This window comes from Megalobrama amblycephala, linkage group LG7 (genome assembly GCF_018812025.1).
Source record: "Megalobrama amblycephala isolate DHTTF-2021 linkage group LG7, ASM1881202v1, whole genome shotgun sequence".
In the NCBI taxonomy this organism is placed as follows: Eukaryota; Metazoa; Chordata; class Actinopteri; order Cypriniformes; family Xenocyprididae; genus Megalobrama; species Megalobrama amblycephala.
In genome coordinates, this window is record NC_063050.1 from 31470147 (window position 1) to 31497472 (window position 27326).

At 36.1% G+C, this 27326-nt stretch overlaps 2 protein-coding genes across 3 annotated transcripts; one reads left to right on the forward strand and one right to left on the reverse strand.

Moving 5' to 3' along the window:
• Positions 1–5454: 5454 nt before the first annotated feature.
• On the forward strand, positions 5455–7311 carry zgc:64002 (uncharacterized protein LOC393330 homolog). 2 transcript variants are annotated; one of them, XM_048197065.1, is made up of 4 exons: positions 5455–5729; positions 5821–6028; positions 6268–6484; positions 6890–7311. In XM_048197065.1, exons 1-4 carry the CDS (start codon positions 5570–5572, stop codon positions 6893–6895), a joined length of 591 nt encoding a protein of 196 aa, XP_048053022.1. In that variant the 5' UTR covers positions 5455–5569; the 3' UTR covers positions 6896–7311. The 2 variants fall into 2 exon arrangements, with proteins under 2 accessions (XP_048053022.1, XP_048053021.1); XM_048197064.1 differs by having other exon boundaries at positions 5457–5729; positions 6268–7311.
• Positions 7312–7603: 292 nt separating this feature from the next.
• Positions 7604–27297, reverse strand: pwp2h (PWP2 small subunit processome component). Its single transcript, XM_048197021.1, has 21 exons — positions 27138–27297; positions 26795–26907; positions 26557–26651; positions 25895–25994; positions 25671–25814; positions 25301–25436; positions 24443–24714; positions 23659–23802; positions 22882–22952; positions 22656–22792; positions 22433–22581; positions 19650–19797; positions 19215–19365; positions 18929–19109; positions 14332–14479; positions 11351–11459; positions 11172–11237; positions 10784–11002; positions 10528–10678; positions 8654–8728; positions 7604–8500 (listed from the first exon to the last, which is right to left on the reverse strand). Exons 1-21 carry the CDS (start codon positions 27153–27155, stop codon positions 8335–8337), a joined length of 2793 nt encoding a protein of 930 aa, XP_048052978.1. The 5' UTR covers positions 27156–27297; the 3' UTR covers positions 7604–8334.
• Positions 27298–27326: the final 29 nt, after the last annotated feature.

Here is a 27326-nt window from a genome sequence, read left to right on the forward strand (position 1 = left end):
TCTTATTGTATTTCAGTTCTTTCTACACAATTCTTTCTGCTCAAGTAAACTTAGTCAAATAAAATTAAAATCTGCAAACTGTAGAAAGTTATGGGCAAAGTGAACTTGCTCCCCTGTCACTTCAGAAGACACCAAAATGATGAAAACAAGACTTGTCCAAATTAAATTGTAAGTTGACCTTTTGGCTAAAAGATTTAGGATAAGAAACAAACTCCTTTACCCCTGCAAAATCTGTTAACCCGTGTTCTTTTTTTGCCCCCTCAGTCATGTAAATAATGAGGTTTGCTTTGTTCAGGGTTTTCCAAACGGTTGGTGAACTCCTGGAGGTTTGTGATGTACAAAACAGTGTCAGGAAATGGTGTTCCAATTTTCAAATCTTCTCCTTTTTACATCTGGCCACTTTAAGTCACAATCAAATAGCTCCTTCCCAATCTGAGGGCAAAGCATGTAATTCTTGGTGGCTTGGGGATAGAAAGACATAAATGAACTTGATTCTACAATCATTTGTTAATGAAATGTGAAGTCTTGAAAATCAAGGGTTGCTGTGTCAGTGGAAGGAAGAAAAATCAATAGTCTATGTCCACAGTTTGCTTTGCATTTGTGACTTGGTGGCTCGTTGTGCGGTACAGAATGTCATGCAGTTTAACTAATGGAGAGCATTGCTGTAAAGCTGTTGAATCGAACATGGTGTAAAATGTCCATCTCCTCTAATGCTGCTGCTATTTTTTAACATAGTTGATGGATTTGCATATGATTATGCATGGCATATAATCAAATACAAAGTCTCGGTACAACATTTAATACAAGCCACATACATTCTCCTTCAATTCCCCCCCAATTCAGCTCCACTATATGCTATGTGCTATTTGAATGACTGAAAGACGTCTTTTTACAAGTTTTTTTCAGTTGGATTCATATCTAACTGTTATGAAATCACAATTATAACAATAAAAATTACTTTTTGTCAAAGTTTAGCATTTTTTGTACTGAAAAAAATATTTTTTTTCAATAATATCATCAATAATGTAACCCACAGAGACCCCACTTAGAAACGACAAAATCCATTCTCAAAATCAGAAACAATGCACAACACACACAGACAGAAATGAAGTGGCACACTTCCAAAAATGCAAAAAACATCCCCAATACAAAATGGACATGCTCACACACACACGTGCGCACACAAAAAATAAAAATTATTTATTTTATTATTTTTATTATAAAATTATTATTGAAAAACTTATTTTGCCCTGCACAAAAAATGCTAAACTTTGACAAAGTAATTTTTATTGTTATAATTGTGATTTCATAACATTTAGATATGAATCCAACTGAAAAAACACTTGTGAAAAGATGTCTTTCAGTCATTCAAATAGCACATAGCAAATAGTGGAGCTCTGCAGCCATCTACTGGTAAAAATGTTAGTTTTTTTACTTTTAAAACTGCATTTTTCAAAAGATGGGCAAAAATCTTACACTAAACCATGTCAAATTATCCATGTTATCGACATGAATGAAAGTTAGAAATCTGGGCCTTTTATAAAGTGAATTTTACATAAAAAGCTGTTCATGCATAAAAACCTATTTCAAAAAATATTTTTTAATTTATTTATATAAATTTAAAAGATATCAGGAATCCTCCAAAAACTGCACAAATGTTGAGAAAAAACATTAATAAACAAAGTAAAATTACATTTGTTTTTAAAAAATATATTATATTGTTACAAAATTACATTCTGTTGTCCGGGGTCTCCAGAGACCCCGAAGACCACGAACGTAACTGTTTTTTTTACACTAACATAAAAACAAGATATCACTCCAATTTTTTTTTTTATTTGTAGATCTTAAAAGTGTTAACCACCGTACAAAGTCTCATGCCATTTGGACAAAGAGAACGTTTTTTTTTTATTTGAGCAAACATCATTTGCGGGTCAAAAAGACCCCGAAGACCGCACAAGGGTTAAAAGCATTTGTGGGCTGTTTTGAGTCTTTGTATGCTAAGTGCCATTTGTCTTATAATGTCCACGTGTACATGTAGCTGTGTCTGTAAAAGCTGTGTCTGTGTCACAGTGCATTCCTATAAGAGACTCAGAATGTACACTTACACAGTCTCTTTTATGGCACATAAGCTGTAGCAGAACAACTTGTAACCTTTTACCAGCGTGTTCCAAGACTCATTGCTGCTGTCTTCAATGATGAACAAACACAAGAAAGCAAAAGCTTGGTTAAAATTTTTTTGGAAGGCTACAAGATAGTGACAAAGTGTATCAGTAGATCTAATGTGATGTTTCTTGGATGCCCACATGTATGACAGCTAACCAAGAGAGTCTTATCTCCTTCAAGAGTCAGGTTTTAGTGCAAACAAACCTTTATTCTAGGGCTGTGGTTAATTGCAAGTGAATTCATGCAAAAGGATGTAGGGAAAACACCCTAGAAAGTAAAATTAGCTCAAATGAAATGTTTATAGGGAATTATAAAGAGTTGTTTAGATTACAACCGAGCAACTGAGTCGTCCAGCGTTCATTTGCTTGAGCCGTAATAAGCTCTTGTATCGTGAAAACACTGATTAGAGCACGGTAACTTTTTAAGATCACAGTTTAAGACATTAAATCATAGAAGCACATAATACAAGACACTTTCTTTTAAAATCTATAAAAGACTTTATTTATTCTAACACAAGCTAATCTACCACGAACACACACATACATACATACATTCATTCATTCATTCATACGCGTTGCAGTAAGACAGGAAGTGAGAGAGAAGGAGTTTAGGAGAGAGAGAGTGATATGATGAATTTCTAGCAAAGTTATGCTTTTTCAGAAGATCTGACCTTAACGAACCATGAATCATTAAATGCACCAGTTCAGTTTTAATCTGGAGGTACTTGCTTGCGTCGACTTTGAATGTGAATCCCTCGTTGGCGTGTAGAGAAGAGTTTTCCAAGTCGATGAGTTGTCGCAGGGTATTCAAGGTCCGTGTTGTGTTCGGTAGAACCTAATCACGTTTGAGCTTGCTGAAAAATTAAAGGGAAGTCTCTTTGTCGCTGGAGTTAAAGTTGAAGCGGCAGAAGTCGTTGGTTGAACTTTGTGCGAAACTTAGAACACGAGACTTTCAACGGAAAAGAAAATTAAGGAAAGAAAAGAAAAGTGAGTGGAAGTTGGATGGCTTGAAATGAGCGGCTTGTCTGTTCTTCTTGTTACTCCATTGTTCTTGGTACTCTGGTCATGGCTGACCGGTTCTTTCTTCTGTTGCTCTGTTTTCCTTGACCAGAACTAACCAACTCCTAGTTCACTATCTTGCAATATGATCATTTAAACTTAGTTGTTTGTCACACCTCTGAGGAGTCTTGGCCAATCCGACATTGTCCTGTTTCAAGAGGGCCTTCCTCTGCCCCCAATAAAACATAAGTGTTACATCCCTGTCTGTCTCTGCTTTAGCAGAGTGCCATTTTAACATAATTTCTATTAACTGGAATATGATACATTTTAAACAGATTTCATTCAAGCCATGATTTAAGAAAGATGAAAAGAAATAAATCAAGTCCAAATAGGTCATACTTTCAGTCATTCAGTCAAGAGTTAACATATTTACATGAATTATGAGTGTTCTAAAGCCTAACTGTTTACAGGTAGTACTTGTGGACACATAATGGAAAATGTATGTAGTTAAAAGATGTTTGATAAGTCCATTAAAATTGTTGGAACAATTTCGAAGTAGTTTTATTTGTAGAACAGTCTCTGTTGAGTTTTCTGTGAGGTTAGGTCTTTTAGAGAACAAATGGGGCCTGCATTGTTTCCTCTGTTTCTTTGATCTGGGTGATCAAAGAATCTTATCTTCCTGGTGACCATTTGGTTTGTCACTCCTCCTGCTATCAGGAGCATGGGGTGTCATAAAATTAATCCGCCTGGGTTTACTCCGCAGACGAGCTGGAGTCGGAACTTGATTCTGAATTAGGATTATGTTTAAAAGAATCATCTGAATGATTCAATTGTCTGGTTCGTCCACAGTTCCTACAAGGAGCAAAATGTCTAAAAGAATTAACCATGCAGTTCAAACTAAACTGTAGCATTAATATGATCATTTGTACAAACCAAACATGGGTATGTAGCATTAATATGATCATTTGTAGATTTAGGTCATGGGCAAGGAGAAGAACATGCCTTCGTTGATGTAATGAAAACAACTATTAATAACATCAGCAAAGACAGAGAATCAGGGATAACAGCAATAAGCATTTTAAAAGAAAGACGGATATACCCAGCTGAACTTGCCAGTTGAATCATATGCAGACAAGCATTCAACCTGTGTCTAGGACCTACCAGGTAGATAATTTAGATGGGAATTTGATTAAAAGTAAACTATTGGATTGGCATTTTATTGATAAAAAGGTAAACCTGGGACATTTTACTTTGCTGTTTTTATTATGCTTTTATTGTCCATGCATATGATTAAAGTTACTATAATGTGTTTGCATCCTTCTTCTCTGAACTTGAACTTTGTTACAGTTATATTTGATCACTTAAATTCGCATTATTTTATTTCAGCCGCAAGTCCTGAATTACTACTCATTACTACTCATACAGGTCATTTTATTTGATGAATTAAAATTGTGGGGTAACAGAAAAAAAAAATCAAGAAAACAAGAGATTCAAACAATAAGACTAACTGTGCTATATAACAATGATTAATATGTTGATGAAGGTATCCAAACAGTTGCTCACCTGTATAATAAAACACACAATACATTAAAGCATCTTTGGTGTTTCTATGGTTTCTCCAGAAGTAAAACTGGAAATTGAGCAGTTAACCAAGGGTCTTATTTTTCCAATTTAAATTAGACCAATCTACCTTTTAATGTAATTGATCTTAAAAAGTCAGTACCATGACTAACTTAGTCTAAGCAGTTTATGCAACCGGCCACTGACTGTCAATGTGTCCTGCAGGATTTCATCATCCCTACAGAAAACCTGCAAACATCCTGCAGAAAAATGAAAATCCAGCAGGATTCCTGTATTTTCTTTAAGTGATTCATTTACAAATTAATAAATATAATCATATACACTGAATATGTCGTATTATAGTCTTATAATAGGCCTATATTTGCACGGTTTTCACTAAATATAAATAGCACTTAACAACTATTAACATTTAGTGCAAATAAAGCATCTAACTATTTACAGTTTGTGCACAGACAATAGGCCCTACTGCTATTTTTACTTTAGTGTAAAAAGCATCTGTCGCTTTTCATTAGCCATCAAAAACACGTCAGACACGTACTAAGTTAAATACAGCCAAGTGACTTATTTGATAAACAATTTACATGTTTAAATATATTATGTTCATTAAAGTAATATTTTTAGTGCTCTTTTTGTTGTCCTTCCGCCCCTGACTCAGCAGGTCTGTACGTACATGCACGCCACCAATTTCTAGCGTCAGTTGCGCAAGTCTGGAAAGGGACAAGGACAACCCATTTCCGCCTTTTCTGTTTACTGTTCTTCCGTCCAGTATGCTACGAAGGACAGGGCAGTTTGCTCTTTAAAAACAACTACACATACGTGTTGTAACCATGAGTGAATGCATGAACTTTACTGAGGGGGAGTTCTATCAGGAGCATTTTGACTCGTGTGCATATGCTAAGAATTTCTATTCCTGCCCTCGCGGTCACTCTGACGAGAAAGATTTCCTTACTTTCATTTTAAGATGCCTTAGCCGAGTTTTCTCAACGGGTAAGTAACCCCAGTCAATCTAATAGCTAGATCTAAATGTTTAACTTTTTTTTTTTTCTAAAAAAGTTTGACTCAAATGTCTGTTTTAAAGGAAAACACAGAGGTCAGAGGCTGATTGATGTTGGCAGCGGACCATCTATCCACAGCGTCTTAAGCGCATGCGAATATTATGACGAAATTGTGCTGTCTGATTTCGCTGATAACAATCGTAGAGAACTTGAAAAATGGTTGAAAAACCAAGAAGGCTGTTTAGATTGGAAACCTATTTTGCAGTGCGTTTGTGAACTTGAGGGGAAAAGGTAACGTTAATAGCCTATATGTATATTAATTTGGTGTTTTTTCAAGGGCAGTTTTGGTTGTTGATTTTTTTTTTTTTTTTTTTTTTTTTTGAAAACTCGCTCTCAAGTTTAATTGCCTAACAGGAAAATTTTCATATATTTACACATGATACCATAGGCTACTTCTTACTTACCATACTAACTTTTTTTTTTTTTATCATTTATTTATGTCGCTTTTAATTCATCTTTGAACTATTCAGCCCGTCTGATTTGGAGGCTTCGCTGAAGCAACGAGTCAAAAATATTTTAAAATGTGATGTCCGGTTGGAGAATCCATTCTATCCGCACACATTGGAACCAGCTGACTGCGTGATTACATCTCTGTGCCTGGAAGCAGCGTGTAAAGACATTCAGACATACCGTCGCGCTTTACATGGGCTGACCAAGCTCCTGCGTCCTGGTGGACTTTTGGTCATGGTAGGTGTTCTGGGTGAGACCTTCTACAAGGTGGATGAACAGCCCTTTTCTTGTCTAAAACTGAATCAGTATGATATTGAGGAAGCGCTCAGATGTTTAGGCCTCTCTATCCACGAGTTTAATATACTGTCTGCAGATGACCAGAACAAATCCGTGTCTGACTTTGAGGCTGTTTTTCTTCTTGTGGCGAGAAAACCTTCTGACTGACTGACCAAAAATGAATTTATATACAGCAAAATCAATTTAAAGCTTGAGCACGCCTAAATCAATTTTTTTTTTCTTGTTTACTAATAAATGGCACAATATTTTAGATGAATATGGAATGCATAATTCTTAAAACTATACCACACTGTATGGAATTTTTAAACTAACTAATTATGAAGTAACATTTATTTTCTCCTACAGGCCTAACAAGCGAACTTTTAAATAGAGTCTGTGTGTTGGACTGTGTGTTGCAACAAGTGGAAAAATGTTGCTGTGCTGGCTAGACAGTATCCTTCTAGATATAAGAAGTCTATAAAAAAAATGTTTTGACCTATTGAGTAATCAGTGAACTAGTAACCTGGAGATTTTTGATGATTCTGTGATTCAGTTGTTCAAATTTCAATTTACTCTGCCAGTAAGCGTGGTAGAGGAACTATGTTGTTTTTCTCAAATCTGAACCAATATATTAAGATTGATGATTATGAGTAATAGATCATGTTATACTGACTGTGTGATGTACCCGAAATCCTATAAAACCTGCTGTATTTTTTTTTTTTTTTTGGAGAAGAGGGATTCTCTGAGATTGATGAGAACTGATGATTAAAGCATTCAAGGACAACAAATGGAGTCTCTGCTTTTGTGCAGCGCTGCAACTTAGACACTGGAAATCTATTTCCCAGGTTCAGTGTTGTAGGGGACGAGACATCATTCGACTCAGAGTGAGAGTCTTAGGCGGGGTTCTGATTGCAGTCAGGTAACTAGCATAACTCTTAGGCATCATATGGTTAGAGCAGTAGTTACACTTAGGCAACCTTTGCGGGCAGAGTGGGTCACCTGAGGATAATTCTTGTAGGTGTCAGGGACACCAGGTAAATCAGGTGTGTAGGGGAAAATCTACCACAATACTCAAACAAATACCATTTTTTTCTTTTTATTATGGCTTTTGTTTATTAATAAAATAAACATTACTGTGAAATCAATTGCATGCTTTATGTTCTTTTCATAATACACTTTAGCCTAAAGACAAAGGGAGCTTTGTCTTTAAGGAATATTAGAGAATTAATCCAAGCATTCCAGTCTTCATTATGAACCATTTTAAAATGCCACATAAACGGGCAGTTCTTTGACAATATTATGGACAGCCTGCCACAAAGCCTGGCATTACAGCTGCAGATAAATGGGACATAAATCATTACAGGTATCCTTTGGGAAATCTCATGTTCAATAATAACACATTATTAGGCCATCTAGAGAAGGTAGGACTATTCTAATTTAAAAATATTCACTGTTAAGTTCTTAAGCAGGTCAACATTGTTATATTTATAATTATTGTTATATTTAAATCAAAATTTATTTTTTTACAATAACATAAAACATCTTTCAGCATACAAGAATAAAAAAAAAAGTATCAACAGGTTTATCAATAGTTGAGCCTATATTCATATTTTCTATATATCTAAAATGCATCATGCCAGTTCTAGCAGGTTTGTACAGTCAGTCTATGTTTACGTTGACAGAATACACACACCAGAACAATAAAACAAAACATCTCTCTGTTCCTTGTCCTAGCCCTGACCTGCTTTCCATTTATTTGGGTGATGTGCTGGCTCTGTAAAATTTCAGTTGAAGTGTTTATGATCTGCATTTCAGTTTTCAATTACAGACTCCATCATATTCTCCTCATCACCCGCAGAGTCCATTGCCTCTGATGAATCCTCTTCATCACTGAGGGATTCTGCTGCTGTTCTTTTCATCCCTCTCTGTTTGGACAGAGCAGCAGCATAGCGAATGTTGTAAATGTTCCAGTCACAACTGGGAAGAAAACATAACAATGTTTAATTCTGATGAATATCTAGTGTGTATAGGAAGAGACTTGAACTAATTTGAAAATCCACAAAATTACTAAGAAAGGAAAATAATACATGCATACATATTTTAGAAATTTGTAACTGAAAAAAAGCTTACAGTTTGGACAGATCATCACTGTGTCTTTGGATGCACTTCAGCAGCTGCTGTACAGTAGGCAGTACGGCTCCAGATCTGAAAATGAGACACAAAGTCTTACAGTAGTCACCAACAACAGATAAATGTTGATACTCTGTATATAGACCTGCAAAATGATAATCTATATATGATCAAAAAAGTATGTATCTTCAACTCTTCCCTGCAAGTTTTTTTTTTTTTTTTTTTTTTAAATAAAAAGATACCAGTTGAACATGCAATATATCAAAAGAAACAACAGAGCCTCTGCATGCATGCATGCAGAGATGGGCACAAATACATAAAGTATTAAGTTACAAATTACAAATAATTACTCATCAAATGCATTTAAATAAAATACAAGTAATATGAAAGTTTTTGTAATTTGAAAATACAAACAAAATTTACATGCAATCATTTGAAATGTGAGACTAACAGTGGAGTTAGATACACATAAGAGAGAGTTGCTCTCAGTTGCCATGTATAGCCAAAGCATTCAAAAAAAACACTAACTACTATTTAACGGTAGCATTCAAGTAAGAACTAAAGTTCTGGAGGTGGTCTGAGTACAGTTCGCTTTTGGGTCCTTTTAGGGGGGTCTGAGATCACTTGGTTTGTTCACATATACACGCTGAATCTATCCGAGAGTGTTTGAAAGGGTTAAACGAACTAGGTGTGAAAACATCCTTAGAATGATTTCTGAAGGATCATGACACTGAAAGGGTTAGTTTACCCAAAAATGAAATTTCTGTCATTAATTACTCACCCTCACATCGTTCCAAACACATAAGATCTTCGTTCATCTTCAGAACACAAATTAAGATATTTTTCATGAAATCCAAGGTTTTCTCATCTCCCATAGAAAGCAACGAAATTACCAGTCAAGGTGCAGAAAAATAGTAAAGAAATAATTAAAATAGTCAAAGTGACTACAGTGGTTCAACCTTAATGTTATGAAGCGATGAGAATACTTGTGTGCAAAAACAAACAAAACAAAAATAATGACTTTATTCAACAATTTCCTCTTTACCCTGTCATCCTCCTATGCAGTTTATGTTGAAAACACATTGCAGAGCTCCAGGTTCTACGTCAGAACACCAACTCAGTATTGGCCGGCGTCAGTATTGACATGCGTCGTGGTGCTAACGTGAACAGTGTCGGCCAATACCGAGCCAGCGTTCAGGCGTAAACACGGAAGCGCTGCACTGCATCAACTGTGTAGGCGACTGACAAGGTAGAGAAGAAATTGTTTAATAAAGTCGTTATTTTTGTTTTGTTTTTACGCACAAAAAAGTATTCTCGTCGCTTTATAACATTAAGGTTGAACCACTATAGTCTTGTTGACTATTTTAGCAATGTCTTTACTACTTCTCTGGAACTTGAATTTTGGTAATTTTGTTGCTTTATATTGGAGATAAATATCCTCTTGGATTACATCAAAAATATCTTAATTTGTGTTCCGAAGATGAAGGTCTTGCGGGTTTGGAACAACATGATGGTGAGTAATGACAGAAATTTAATTTTTGGTTGCACTAACCTTCGAAGACTGGAGTAATGGCTGATGAAAATTCAGCTTTGCATCACAGAAATAAATTATATTATAAAGTATATTAAAATAGAAAACAGTTATTTTAAATTGTAATATTATTTCACAATTTGACTGTTTTTTCTGTATTTTTAATCAAATAAATGCAGGCTTGATGAGCATAAGAAACTTCTTTCAAACAAATGTGTGTCCAATTACTTCGGTAACAGTTGAATAGTTGAGGTTGACAATTGTGCATTAAAAAATAAAAATAAAACCAGCAAGATTTCAATAACCAGTGTGAGCTTATTCTGAAAAGAGTTATGTTGCTGACCGATTCTTGAGCTTCTGTCCATGTAAGGTGAGCAGACACTGAGCCCAGCTGAGGTAGAACTGCAGGTGGTTGGACTTCTCCAATGTTGTGGCCACAAAGTTTAGAAGCTTATCCACATACACATCTGGAAGTGAGCTACATACCACTGTAACTGAAATGTCAAACAATAATATGTAAAGAATGACAACAAAATTATGAATTTTGAATATGGCAAGAAATCACAACAGATGTAACAGTATTTTAAAAAGGAACGCACTTTGGTCATAAGGCACTGCCTCCAGAACCTCTCTTATGAGTGGCATTTCATTCAGGCGAAAAGACAGCAAAATTGCAGATGCCCACTCTTTTTTCTTCACCTGCCACCGTATGCTTGTTGGTGTGACATCCATGTCCAGATCATAGGGGTCAAACACCAGTGAAGCGTCAAGAGAGTAGATCAGCAAACCTTCAGTGGAGGCTGCTGCCCAACTGCGTCCTGAATGGAGAAGAATGCCAAAACTTCATTCCTTTCATTATTTAATGAAAATATTGGGAAGTCTTGGTAAACTAAATGCTGAATGGTTAAATATAAGAAATTGTACATCATATCAAATCTTTCAGTATATCACTCTTAATGTGTTGTACTGTATATACAAAAACTATACCAGTAGGTGAAAAGCGGAGAGAGCTAACACGGATCTCTGGTTTAAAGCGTCTGGAGCTCATATCACCTGAGAGATGAGGAGAGAAAGGAGTAAAAATGATATCCAATTATACTTTCAATGCTCTTAAAAGCATAATGCTTAGCTAAACTGGTTTATTGATAAATAAGGAGTGGACTCACCTCTCTTGACTCCGGGAAGACTGAGCTCTATTCCATCTCCATCCCCTGTGCCTTCATCCACTAAAGACAGATTACCAAACTCAGTCATCTTACGCCTGTCGAGGAACTCCTGAAAACAAAAGAACGTGTCAGAATTGCTATATAGGCAAGTGTAAAATAATTTTGAAATGTAAATCTAATGTATATTGCATGATTACAATTGATTTACAGACTTAAAAAAAAAAAAAAAAAAAAAAAAACACAGGACCTTCTTTTTAAAAGGTTAGTTCACCCAAAAATTATGTTATTAATGACTCACCCTCATGTCATTCCAAACCCGTAAGACCTCCGTTCATCTTCGGAACACAGTTTAAGCTATTTTAGATTTAGTCCGAGAGCTTTCTGTCCCTCCATTGAAAGTGTATGTATGGTATACTGTCCATGTCCAGAAAGGTAATAAAAACATCATAAAAGTAGTCCATGTGACATCAGTGGTTTAGTTAGAAGTTTTTGAAGCATAAAAAATACATTTTGGTCCAAAAATAACAAAAACTATGACTTTATTCAGCATTGTATTCTCTTCCGGGTCTGTTGTCAATCTGGGTTCACGACTCCGCAGTGACGCTGCTGACGTAAGACGCTGCTGACGTGTTATCCGGTGCGCCCGAGCTTCGTTTACAGTCTGAGGAAGACGCACGCTGTATTCAAGCTATTCTACATTGTTTGTATTTTGGTATTGCTATATTTTTTAAAATGGTGCGTAAGTGTGCATGTCGCGGATGTCCTAATCGCCAAAAACAATGACGTAAAAGTGCATTACCAACGCCGACAGATGAAAGGATTCAATGGAATCACTTCAAAGGAAAGGATTCCGGAAGAGAATACAATGCTGAATAAAGTTGTAGTTTTTGTTATTTTTGGACCAAAATGTATTTTCGATGCTTCAAAAACTTCTAACTAACCCACTGATGTCACATGGACTACTTTGATGATGTTTTTATTACCTTTCTGGACATGGACAGTATACCGTACATACATTATCAATGGAGGGACAGAAAGCTCTCTGACTAAATCTAAAATATCTTTAACTGTGTTCTGAAGATGAACGGAGGTCTTACGGGTTTGGAACGACATGAGGGTGAGTCATTAATGACATACTTTTCATTTTTGGTTGAACTAACCCTTTGAACTGCATTTATTTTTTTATTCCTGAGGTGCACTTATAAATGTTAGTAGGATTTTATCCCTCTGATTTGAACACTGTTTAAATAGACGGGTCTCTTTTAAGACTTATGTAAACGGCCACTGCTATTATTGGCAACATCTTTGCATACAATACATATTTGATATCTGGAACTTTGTAACAGCTGCTGAGATTAACTAATCCTTAAAAGTGTTGATAAGATAATCAGATCTACTTCCACTGCATGAAAGGTTGCAATGCCGAGTATTGTATCAGTCATTTTGAGCGCACAAACGCAATGGTCTCGCCATTGCAATGCAATTTCCGCACTCTCACGAATGCTTACATCCAGGGTCTAAACTAGCCAGTAACTTGACAATTTAACATTTATGAATACAAATATTAATAAATATTTTTTACTGGCTATGAAACTGCATGCGCAGTTTAGGAAAACAAATCAGATTTTTTTCTGATAAAAACTGATCGCAAGTGTGTAAGACTGCAGGATTTAACCCAAAAATTAGTGATTTTTTTCTTGCTCCCATATATTGCTCTGTTTTTAAACATTTAAATAACAAAGGTCACATTCACAATGTTGGTTTTTAATGGAACCCAGTCAATATAACTACACAATAATAATTATAAAAAAAAAATTAAAAAAAGATAAACATTTTTATTTAATTAAAAAAATAAAGAAATTATAGTAACACTACTCTTGTACTGTACAAAATTATTCAGTAATAAATTATAACATTTTATTTTAAACAACAACAGTAATATTAAAATACTTAAATTTATGACTGCCCCAATTTATTTTCTTAATTTTATCTTTAAAAAGTAAAAGTCTGTTTTATTTCACCTGCCTGTCACTTTACTAATACATCAATGGGTGGGTCAAAGAGGCAATGATGAAAGCAGCAGGCTTTAATCTATGTCTGTGTAGGCAGTCTTGTGCTGATGTATGTAATAAAACCAAGGAAGTAGAAAATCATTTTGGGAGCTTGGTTTCAATAGCTGTTTTTGGACGAACAAGGACCTTCTGAGTTATAAAACTTACAGTATGTTTTTAATCGCACAATGACCTATTATGTCAAAAGATGAGTTCATGACCCCTTTAATAAGTTAGTTAAAGGATTAGTTCACTTTCAAATGAAAATTAGCCCAAGCTTTACTCACCCTCAAGCCATCCTAGGTGACTTTCTTCTTTCTGATGAACACTCGATATTTTAATAAATATCCTGACGCATCCGAGCTTTATAATGGCAGTGAACGAGCTGAAGAAAGTACTTCCATCCACATCCATTCATAAACGTGTACTTCACAGGGCTCCAGGGAGTTAATAAAGGCCTTCTGAAGCGAAGCGATGCGTTTGTGTAAAAAAAAATAATTTAAAAAATCCATATTTAACAAGTTAAAAAATATCTAGCTTACACCAGATTCTGCCTTCCATATTCAACATGCGAACGCGCTTCAGAAGGCCATTATTAACCCGCCGGAGCCGTGTGGAGTACACGTTTATGATGGATGGATGTGGATGGAAGCACTTTCTTACTCGTGGGTCCCATTCACTGCCATATGCATCAGGATATTTATTAAAATATCTCTGAGAGTGTTTATCAGAAAGAAGAGAGTCATATACACCAAGGACGGCTTGAGGTTGAGTAAAGCTTGGGCTAATTTTCATTTGAAAGTGAACTTATCCTTTAATTATTAGTCTACAAATCACTATTAATGGACTAATTTACTAAAGAAATTCTCTTAATATGATCAAAATAGGAGTCTGCAGTACAAACAAGCAAGTCTGCTAATAAGCATGTACCTCCATAGCATCCAGAGAGAGATTACAGGAGATCTCAAACTTCTTCATCAGGACTTGTTCCTTGATGTTATAAATGCACACAAACTTTGACTGCCCACCTGCAAGGAGCGATTCACCATCCGCCGAGTAGCACAAGGAGGTGAAGGACCTACAAATCAGTTAAAGAGGAAATAAGTGTTTAATGACGTTTACTTGAAGTTTATTTGGGGTGGAAATCAGAACTCAGAATTCATTCTGTTGTTAATTCAGGGATTCACAAAGCGATTACCCAAAAAAAAGTCAGACTGGAGGGAATTCAATTCGGACCCACCTCCATTTCTTGTTTCAAGAGCACTAACTGTGTGTAAGGGATTAAAAGTGTGGATTTCCTACTTTGATAAATGCATTTTAAACTTGTAAATCATTTGTTTAGTTTGTCTTTTTGGAGATGGTCCGAAATCAAAGCGAAGGCGAGATATTTAAAGTTTTCCTGCGTGACACCATTGTCATGAAATCCAGTGAGCGTATGACGTTTGACAAAATCGGGCTGGGTAATCTGGCGACACTTCACCGCAGTGAGCGTTTGGATGGGTGAGGATGTCAGTTTCCAAGAAAAGAAAAGTTGAAGAAAACAGTTTTCAAAGATGACTGGACAGAGAGGTATGCGGTCATTTTGCCCCAATCCAACACAAAGCCATTCTGTTTGATTTGTAATGAGACCGTTGGAGTTGTGAAGAGTGGAAATGTCAAACGGCACTATGAAATAACACACAAAGTAGCCATCTGTGTTCTTACCATGTTTGGGTCGATCTATCAGTGCGAGTCTGCATTCTCAGCAATGAATATTGTGAAGAACTCAAACCGCAGCAGCTTGACTAATGAACATTTAGGCCAGTGTCTCCGTCTAGCAACAACACCTTTTGTGCCACGGTTTAGGCAGCTGATGGAAGACAGACAGTAAAATTTCTCACATTGGACTGCTCTGTAGTTTGCACCATGCTACTTTTAGCCTACCTCTTTTGTTTTGTTCATAAAAAATGCTGACACTTTTATTGTTTTGCCACTTTTGCATTTGTTATTAATGTATTTTGAATGCAAAACGCACTTCATTTTTTCAAAAAATTTGTGTTGATTTATGAAATTTAGTGCATGTTATGCATGTTTATTAAAAACGTTTTGTAATAACCAATTGTTCCGGACCTTTGACATGGATGAAAATTCAGATTTGGACCTTTGAATGTCGATTTTGAGAACCCCTGCACTAGACTTTAAATACGTGAAATTTTTATGGACACTGCAGCCGGCATAATATGATGTCACACTCTGCATCTTTCTAAAAAAAAATATAATATAAAAATATGCAATCTACTCCACTTTGTTGCAATCCTGTATATTTATAGTTTGCGTTCTTTTAAGCAACGAGGCCAAGACGTGACATAACCTTATATTGGTCACACATCATCACGTGATAGAGATATGCAGGTGGAACTGTGGAACGCAGCGAAATTTACAAGCTTACATTTTCTGCCTCCTGCATTCGCATACATATAAATGGAAGTCAACGAAATGAAGTGTAATGTGATGTCCCTTTAGATCACCAAATATTTAATCCCCTAGAGTAGGGCTGCACGATTGATCGCAGATGAATCGGCTTCGATTATGAACGCGATATTGCGTAGCTTGTCCGCGAACTACGGCTCTGTATATTAAGTGCCGCTCCATTTGAAAGCAGGTGATGGACATTTACCGCTAATCACAGAACCGGCTTTACTGATGAGACACGCATGACAATCTCATGCGATTAATCGTGCAGCCCTACCCTAGAGTGCTGCAGAAAAATTAAGATACCCTGAGAATAATTTTGTAATGACACTGTAACTCATTAAACCAATACAGAATTGAATCATAAGTTGTCTAAAGATTCCATCCCTAAAGTCAAGAGTTAAATACTTATGGACCGTATGGACCAGGCACCACGGTTGGGCACGCATGTGATTTGCGGATTAATTTCAAGTTTAACCACCATAGACTGAAAGTTTAGAATTTGCACGTTTTGTCTTGCTAGTTTACACATTCAATAGATTTTAAACCATTCCAGTGTTGGAAGAGGCAAAAGAGAATTTAATTCGGCAGGCCTACTCATGCACTGTTATTTGTGCGCACAGCCGCACACACACAGAGACGTGTTTCAGACAGCGTGCCAACTCCCAATGGATTCCTCTTTCGCATCTTTCCGCCAAAACCGCACTTTCGTATTCTTCAAAAAGCTTACGCTGTATGTCCTACAATATTCCTACAAGTACAATTCCCTATTGTACTTACGGAACGAACGCACCGCCAGTTCCATTATATCCGTAAGTAGAATAGGGAAGGCGTAGGAACAGCATAAGCTTTTTGAAGAATACGAAAATGCGGTTTTGCCGGAAGCACTTGGAAGGTGATCATTTGTTTATATAAAGTATATACATTTATATTTTTTTTGAAAATGACCGATCGTTTCGCTATATAAGACTCTTATTCCTCGTCTGGTATCGTTTAAAGCCCTTTGAAGCTGCACTGAAACTGTAATTTTGACCTTTAACCGTTTGGAGCCTATTGAAGTCCATTATAAAGGAGAATAATCCTGGAATGTTTTCATTAAAAAAACCTTAATTTCTTTTCGACTGCAGAAAGAAAGACATGAACATCTTGGATGACATGGGGGTGAGTAAATTATCAGGAAAATTTTATTTGAAATTGAACTAATCCTTTAATCAAACTACAAAACAGTTTTTGGTGTGGTATCGGACTACTTAAAGCAACACTATAGCCCCGTTTCCACCGCAGGAACTTTACCCAGGAACTAGGGACTTTGGGCTGGTACTCGGTGTGTTTCCACCGCAGGAACCAGGAACTAAATAAAGTTCCGGGTAAAATTTCCCCCTCAGAAAAGTCCCTGATGGCGAGGTGGTACTTTTTCAAAGTTCAGGAACTTTCGGGGGTAGGACTAGGTGCTGAACATGCTGATTGGTCGGATTCACGCCTCGTTTGATTGGTCGACTTCACGCAGCAGTAAGTCGGTTATGCGAGCTTGGGATTGTGCACACTGGAAAACAATGCCGAGAGAAGTTGATCGAAAAAACTAAAGCAAGATTACAAGAAAATAAAGGATCACAACAATAGAAGTGGTTCCGATCGGCGTACTAACAAGTGGTTTGACCGCCTGGATGTGTTGCTAGGACACAGACCGTCCTTTTCTGGTTCAGTGGTGACAAAAGACTCCGCTACTGCATTGTTGGAAGCCATGCCGGAATCCGATGAACAGTGGGTTGAAGGTAAATAAATATATGTATATATCACATCTAAATGATATCGTCTTAAAGTCGTTGTAGTAAAAAAAAAAAAAAAAAAAAAATCAATCTAACTTTTTTTACACCATGTTTTTCCAGACGAAACGAGTGGTCCGTCACTGACAGGAAGAAACAGTCGCGCGCAGTACTACGTCACCGGACAAATTAGCCTAATCTTCACGGTACTTTAGACCGCGTGGAAACGCAGAAGGCAACAGGTCTGGGGGGGGGACAAAAAGTTCCTGGGAGAAAAGTTCCTGGTACAATTGTTCCGGGTAATTTCGGTGGAAACGCGGCTTATGTAGTTTTTCGACCTTAAAATAATGTCCCTAAAATTATTTTAGTGGCAGAACAACTCTTAACTCGACGAATTCTACTGCCGCTGCTACCTGAGCAGCCTCCTAGCATCTACAACCACACTCTGCCAGTTTCGTGTTTGGGTCGGTACACACAGCCCCGCTCATCCCCTGCCACGGGAGGAGAGTGACCTGCTTTACAGCATACGTCACATATTTTACTCGTAGCATGGGTGGAGTTAGCCAACAGCTAACTATAAGACAAAACAATCTAATTGATAATCTAATGATAAGTCTCAAAACCATGCAGACAACATTTTATTTTATTATATTATATTATACATTATTCTATTATACAAATTATACAAACTCTTTGCAAACAATGCTACATATGAATTATGTGAGCAAAAAAACTAGGCTAACATACTACCATTCTTTTTGTCATTGTACTTTTCAATTCTGGAGTAACAATAAATAAAACTATGTAATATTTGTAGAACAGTGTAACACAGGCTAATTTACCTGGTCGGTGGACATGGTTTCCAGATAAGGTTTCTGCAATCGCTGGTTCCATCAGCTTAGTCAACAAATTCATGTGTATTGCGCTGCCCACGGGGAAGCTTATATAGCAACAGTTTTTACGACACTGATAACAGACAATTGCTCTTATCAACCACATGGGGAACCGTGAGCAAATGTTCCATGGTGTTGCTTTAAGGTGTGCTTTAGCAAAAGCAAAGTTACCGCCAAAATATTTTTTTCTTGCTAATACAAAAAATGATCCAATCCATGACTCAAAAATCATAATATGATCCGAAATGTGAGTTTTGTGATCCGTTGAACCACTATTTCAAGGTAAATTTAATTAAATAATTTTGTGTGTGAATGACTTTTAGGCTAACAATATTTATTTATTTATTTTTAGCTTTTACTGTATGTTAAGAAGAATTTGGAGTCCATTTCCAAGCCCCTCTGCTACCATCTGTGACTTACTTTGCCTTGGCAGAATGCTTAGCAGTGATTTTGTCTGTCTCTTTACGTCCCATCTGCAGGTCATGGCGGCCAGCGACACAGCCAGTCTGTCCTCCAGTCTGAGGGTTCCAGAATGTGATCTCACCATCCAGAGAGGCCACTGCCAACTCTTGACCATCAGGACGATACGTTACAGCCAGTCCTGAATGAGTACAGGTGCAAGACATCTATAAATAACACATCCTTTTCATTTCATTTCTATTTCTCTCTGAATTGTTTCACATTAACAGTCACTTTGTGAACTTGCCATCAGAGTTGAGCCGTAGTGTCTCTTTGGTCTGCCAGCTGTCTAGCATGTCCCACAGCCGGACAGTTTTGTCCCATGACACACTGGCAAGCACAGACTGGACTGGGCTGAAGCACAAGTTGCTGACCGGACCCTCATGACCACTGAGCACCTGCTCCAGCAATAAAGAGTTACAAAGAACTGAATTACACATGAACTGCAAAGTGATGCACCAAAATGAAAATTCTTGGCTGAGAAAGAAAATTATGGACCCACTGGGCCAAAAAAAAAAAAAAATGTCAAACCTAACATTAAGCTAGCCAGTAACTACAGTATCATTTCTATTACACAAATTAATAAAAACAAACTGTTTATTGACAATCTGACAACTGTATATGTTGTTACACATGCATTTGTAAGATCAGAAATGAACACACTAATTCAGCAGTGTCTGACCTCTAGCAGTCGTCCAGTCTGCATGGACCATAGGAAGATCTCAAAGGAGTCCTGAGAACCTGCACACACCAGCTCCCCACTACTGTCCACTGCCAGTGAGGAGAACTGGGCCGGTTGTGGTGATGTCATGGTACGGAAGTTCCGGTACCTGAGAGAACAGAGAGAGTTCAGCACCACACACCACATTTTGTAATCTGTGCCCAGGGAAAGGAAAAAAAAAAAAAAAAAAATATATATATATATATATATATATATATATATATATATATATATATATATATATATATATATATATATATATATATATATATATATATATATATATATATATATATATATATATATATATATATATATATATATATATATATATATATATATATATATATATATACACATACACACACACACACACATATGGTTTCAGGCTTTCGAGGGGTGCACGTGTATGCAACAACTACAAAATCTTATCAATTGATAAACTGTAAAAAAATGTAAAATATAATTTGACAGAGCCCTCTGATATGAACATGAAAATGCTGATCAAAATCATTCTAGATGCTGGCAGTGTGCAAAGCTACATCTGATGACAACTGAATCTTTGTCTCAACCGATTTGTTAAAAATGCTGATTCATTCAGTAATGAAACATGGCTGAGTGTTGCTATGAGATGTGCAATGGTTCTGCTGCCAGGGTGGCACTGGCCCATCCAGATTGATGGCTGGCCCACCCAACCAAAGCTGCCAGAATAAACTACTAATGGTCTGGAAACAAAACAAAACTGCAAAATAATCATATCTGTTGTGTATATATAATTTGAAAAGTGTATTACTACAAGTACATATAACATATAGTATGTTTTTATTTTGCGTCGGTATACTCGATCAGCTTTGTAGCTTGCGTCATTGATGATTCGCGCTGATAATACTGTGCTGGTTTGTTTCATTTTTAGAGTGATTATTAATTCTACGGCCTGTGTCTATTAAACCTTTGACAAAATCATACCGGAACATTCAAATCTGTGTTCGTTCTGCCACGCTGAGCCAGAGAGAGCAGTTTTGAACCACACAGTAGCTATTTCTGAGTTATAAATACTCAAATAACCACAGAAGAACTGAGATAAAAGCTTAAAGTTGGGATAAACACTGATGTCTACGATAGCGATCAAAATAGAACACCTTTTGAAACTAACTTGGCGCTTCAAATAATGGTTGCATCAATTACATCTTACGCCACTAGGTGGCAACAAGTGAAAAATGTATCTGTGATTGAATCATTCACTCAAAGGTTTCATTCAAAAACACTGATTCATCCAGTAATGAAACTAGTATTTATTAATGAGTCACAGAATTTATTAAAAATCATTTTTTTAAATAATAATTTCAAATTAATGAAACATTTTTCCAACAATTACAGTCTAGCAATTAATATTTTGTCAGAACCTCTAGTAAATTATGTTATTTTGTTTAGTTTTATATTTAGATTTGTTGGAGAATTGTGATCTCTATTTGAAACCAAAAAATCGTGATTCTCATTTTATCCAAAATTGTACAGCTCTTTTCTACTGTAACAACATAGTCTTGTGATCTGTGCGTAAACAATTTCTACAAAATGAAGTGATAAGGTATAAGGTTCATTATGACGGTGACACTCTAAACACTTATAGCTTTGAGAAGAGCTCTGCTTTCAAAAAGCTTTTCCAGTAAAAAGCTACTGTTTTCCAACAGTTAGCAGTGTAGCATGCAATCTCTGTTTTAATGTCACATCTGTATACTGACGAGCGAGCGGAGGTAAACCACACTGTCAGTTCCATCTCGTATATAGTGCTGTTAAGTCCGATTTATTCTATTGACTCAGTTCATCTTAAATGTTCCTTCTCTGATGTGTAGCTTTGGAAAAACAGATTCATTCTAGTGAATCGCTTCATTCGGAAGGTTCTTAATGAACAGATTCACCGATTTGAGTCCCATATGGCATTTCAAGTCTTTTTTTTTTGTAGCAGACTATTTATTTAATCAGTAACTAAATATTACAGTTAAATATTCAAGCAGTAATCTATTTTTTTTTTTTTATTATTAGCCTATTATTTATATTTAGTATAAATGTAGGCTGTCTTCTTTGGGTCTATATTACTGAAAGCTCATTTTTGAAACATTTCAACCTAAAATTTGGAATGTTGATATTTTTGGCTTTTATTTTCTTGCAGTTTAAGAGTAAAACATGCTTTGTAATATATTATAAAATATAAACAATTGTATTTTTACATTTTCATTTTTACATTTACACTTTCATAATTTATTTCACTTCTACAATAATCTGTTAGTATATAATGTTTAGTACAGTTTTTCTTAATCATCAGCTGAAAACGGCATAGATGAGCATAGAGAACGGCATACTGGTTTTGGGATTTAAGTAACAATATCCATTTGCCAAAATGAATATTGAATAAAATGGGGAAATTTGATATCATCAACCTAGCCATAAGACACTGCTAACATGGCAAAATGCAAGTGCTAATAAAACATCACGGTTTCTGTCAATGATTTTGGCCCCCTAAAACAGTTGAAAAAAACTTGTATTTTCTGTTTCAGCTGAATATTTTTGACTGCCAAAATGTCGGTGCATCACTATGTGTTAATTTGCTGTTGCTGCCTTACATTGAAAAAAAAAATTAATTAATTAAAATAACTAAAATAAGGGCAAAAACAAACAAGTAATATAGAGGAAACCCAAGAAAACAGCACTGCACAACAAGTATGTAGTTCAAATGAATAACATCATACCTGTGAAGGTCAAATGCTCTAACAGTGCCATCTAGTGAGGCGCTGACCACCACAAAGCCACTGGAGGTGAAGGCAACATTGGTGACACAGCTGGAGTGTTCCGTAAACGTCACAAAACAGAGGCCACTATTGGTGTTCCACACTTTTACCTGGAAAGCAGCAGTTTAACTTAATCTCTCACTTATTTATTCCCTCAACAAAAACCTAGCATTAGAGGACTCACCTTCCCATCATCCCCTCCGGTAGCAAGATATTGACCATCAGGTGAATAAGCCAAAGAGTTCATGTTGTTGAAGTGTCCTTGCTGTTTGAACACATAGGACTCACTCTGCCATTCCCAAACCAGCAGCTGGCCCAGACCTTTAACATAGAACAGAAGCAAGAAATTGAAGCACAGGATAGCACACTGTTGAGCTCTCAAGAAAAAGACATGGTTGTAAGAATTATACCTGAACAGCCAAAGCCAATCCAGTCACCAGTGGGATTCATAACAATGGTAGAAATCCTCTGATCTGAAATACTAGATGTGATACTATACTATATTACAATTCAATAAACAGCATGGAATAAAGCAATGTAGTCACAAACAATAGTGGTTGAGACTGAAGACAGATGAGAATCGAAATACAAGATACTCTGGAGGTTGAGGCTGGGTAAAAGTGCATTTGAGCAATTTCTATAATGACTCCTAAAACCCAAAGATCTTTTACTTTACATGAAATGTATATTTCTATTATGATGTCCGTCCTGGTAAGGCTCCACACAATAACAGTGTAAACAGTGCTGTCTGATTCACAAAAAAAAAAAAAGAAAAGAAGATTGTCTTTTGAATGAATCACTAGAAAAACACTCACAGACATTCTAAACTCTTCAAACAAGCTGTGACACATATTTAAGGTTGTTATTCATAGAGAAGTTTTTTTTGTTCGAATTGATTATTTAATGTTTAAATAAACGGCAAATTAATGGCATAGTTTGGGATCTGTTGTTCATTTTTAATAGTGTATTTTTTAAATTCTAACATACCAATTTAGAAGGTTCCCAGTATAACTTACAGCATTAGCTGAGATAGAATTGTTTTTTAAATCAAGTAAAAAGTACATTATAGCTGAAATATGCCCAAAATATAAATCAAATAGAGAGCTGAATCCCAATTGCATCTAAAAATTGACACCCAGCCCAACTGGAGATATCTGACAAATATTCACTTGAAATATATGGCAAACCTGAGTGAGTGAATGAGGTCAAATTCTGGCAGTTCATGCAGGTGGAAAGCTCCAGATGCGAAGCCTGTCACAAGGATGTGTGTTTTCTTGTGGAAGGCAGCCGCTGTCAACTTGTTGAAATCACCTTCCTTGTTAAAATAGTGTCTGTTTAAATGCAATATTAGAAACACATTTTGCATGTTAATATAGACACATGAGGGCTTTTGCCATGCTTTATAATCAGTTTAAAGGCCCGTTCTGACCAACATAATATGAAAATTCAGCCTAGTTTTCACATGTAATTTGTCTGTTCAGAATAATCACTCTGACAATAGATGGTGCTTACACAAGCACAGAAATACAGCAGTACACAAGGAAAGCAGTATGTTATTTTGCTTATAGATGCTAAAATTCATAATTTCATTTTTCCTCCTTTTTTTATTAATTTTCTTATGTTTGGTCATAATTGCATTTAATTATATGTTCATTGTTCAAAATATTGCAGAATACAATTACAACACAATAACATCACAAATACGCTAATTAGCATATGACGTCATCTAGTGACATTTAGGGACTTTTTGTAGTTGGCAATCATGATTAAAATACCTCTGTGAAAAAAATCTGTCATGCAAATTGTTCGCTTTAGTTTGAAAAGATGCATTAACTGCCATTTTATCCAATTAAAATGCTAATCGCACCATATTTTCGCACCAAACATTCCTGTTGGTGTGGACAGGTCTTAAGAATTGACCAACAGATTGAAGAGATGGGGATAGTTTGAGAGACAAACTGACAAACTCACTTGCTCCTCTGTGAATAGCGAACATTTTTGATGCCTTCTACTTCTTTGGGTGTATCGGCGCTTCCTTTAATCACATCTCCTCTGGTCTCTCCATCCTCGCCTACAATTTCCACAATATCATCATCTTCGTTTTCCTCCCCTACTTCATCCCTTCTTTTTTTCTCCTCCTCCATCTTCTTTCTCTCAGAGTATTTCGGACCCTTTCGTAAGCCCTCGAGCTCAGTGTCACTTTCCCACACACACAAAGTGCCCTCCTGGCTCACTGTGTACATCTGTAAAAACAAATGAAAAGCAGCTCAAAGGTGCCATAGGTGAGTATGTCATTAGAGCACTGCAAAAACAAACTTTACAGTAATTCCAGTGTTCCTTTCTAACTCAGTCACTCATGACACTACCCCGAAAGTTTTCAAAGAATAGATTCAGTAGTTTTAAATATTATAATGAAAGAGAAACCCTCCCACATGTTGAGATTGATCAAGTCTTATTAAAAGAGCTTGCAACTGATCTGATTAATTAGAAGATATACTACACTGAAAGAAAGTGGAGCAGAAACAATTTTCCCAACTGTTAGTAAATTTTACCAAGAAAAGCCAAGCAACACATCGAAATAAATGTGAAATTTACAACTTATTTACAACTTTCGAAAAAAATGCAATTGCAATCACAATGTTGCCATATATACCAAGGCAGACAAATGCAATGAATTACACTATTATGCCTTTTTTTAATGTTCAATATACAACAATATGGTACAAAATACTGTGGACATAATAAAACTGTAATGAAAGGGGTTGGTGGGCTGCTAGTTGATTTACCCCTGTGCTACACAAATGCAGCAGACACTTTATACAAACTTACATCCAAGCTGCCCTTCTCAAAGAAACAGCCCACTATGATGTCCTTATGACCACCGAGCGAGTAGTAGATGAGATTCGCCCATCTCTCTGCTCCAAAGATCCAAGTGGTCATGTCCTTGCTACCAACAGCAAAGCACCTAGATATCAGTGAAAGAGAATGAGAGTGTAATTGGTTACATGGTGGTACCATAGAAAAACAGTATGTAAAAATAGACAAACACAAAACATGTGATTCATACTTATGTTAATGCATTAAAAAAAGTAGTATAAAATTCACTGTAAAAACTACTGTAAAATTCACTGTTGCTGGGTGGCCAGATTCATACATCAAAGAAAATAAAAAAAATATAGAAAAAAAAGCTTTTAAGCACTTGGAATCATCCGTCCAGTCGATACAAGTTGTTTCATCAAATGGTCCATAATAACTCTTGTCTAATGCAAATGCATTAAACTCTCGGTTTCTTCCAGGCGCGTGATACATTAGAGCCACATTTTCCTTCGTTATTACAAATTTCCTATAAAAAATAAAGGAACATGATATAAGAGTTACTCATGAATAAAGTCATATTGCGTGTGGAGGTGTGTAATAGCTGACCTTCCATCAGGAGAGAAGGACACACTGTGAACAGGACTATAGAAGTGATGATGGTGAAGTACTGCCCGAGTGACCAAGCTGACCAGTATGGCTGCTCCATCTGAAACACATTCACCAAACGGTGTTAAACTTTCTTGGCAAAAACTAACAAACTGTAACGCCACATTTTTGCCAAGCTTGTTTTACGCTTACACTTTCTCATTCATTACATTGTTTTTCCCTTATAAATTACATTATTAGCATATTAAATTGAATGAAATATTGAACATTACAATTAGTTTCATAATTTCTTAGTATTTGCTACTTTTAGTAGTTACTTGAGCCGGCATGAACACCATAAGACTGTGTTAAACCTGATTATCAGTGTTAATTCAAAGACCTCTAAAGACCTTGTGCTTCTTTGGAAGCAAGGAAATCTGGGAGTTAACATGGTTGATGTCACAAATTCGCTTACTTGATTGACACAGAAAAGGTGCAGAATCTTCAATATTACATTTCAGTAGGATTTTATGATACAACCATTCTTTGATTCATAATCTTTATACTGGTTTCTCAGGATCAAATTAGATTTTGAATTATTTACAAAATGGACTCAAAGTTTTGAACAAAGGCAGCACACATGACAGAAAAAAATGCATGGAGAATGGTGGACTTTTCAATACCTTCATCTACAAGTATGGCAAGATTCCCTTCTGGAGAGACTCCAAAACAGGTGATGTTCTTTGTGGTGGACACTGGTAAGGTTTCTGATCTGTTACTGAAGAAATACGACAAATAACATTCCTCAGCTTAAATCAGTATAACTTTTGAGTTGTAAATGAGAGTATTTTCAGCTCACAAACTCACTTAGACAGGCTATGAAATCAGCGTGTTTCAAGGTTATGAAATAGAGATACTTACTTTTTCAGATCAAAGACGGAGATGCGGTTCCCGACAGGACTGATGACAGAATTCCCATCTTTAGAGAAAGACAGGTTCCCGTGGCGATAAAATGCCCCTAATAAATTGGAAAACTAGAAGGAAATGCAAACAAGTTCAATTCAAACAAGTTCAATTCGATTCTCTTTCAGGCATACACATAAGACAAACAATTGGTTGTCTATTTTATTCGTTTTAAAATATTTTTATTTAATATTTATAAAAACATTTCGTAAACCAGCAGGCAAGAACTCACAAAAATATCAAAGGAAAAACAATACAATTACTCACAAGAACATCACGACTAAAATAGCGACTGCCATACCTTGTATGCAAACTTCATGTTTTCTGAGATATTAAGTTATAAACAATCAATTAAGCATCAAAATTAAGCATCGTTCAACACGTGAGAACCTCTAAATACATGAACGGACATGTGTTCACGATCACTTCCGGATCATTACCAAACTAAAAACCCCTACACTAACACGCAAAAGTCCCCCAACGATTATTG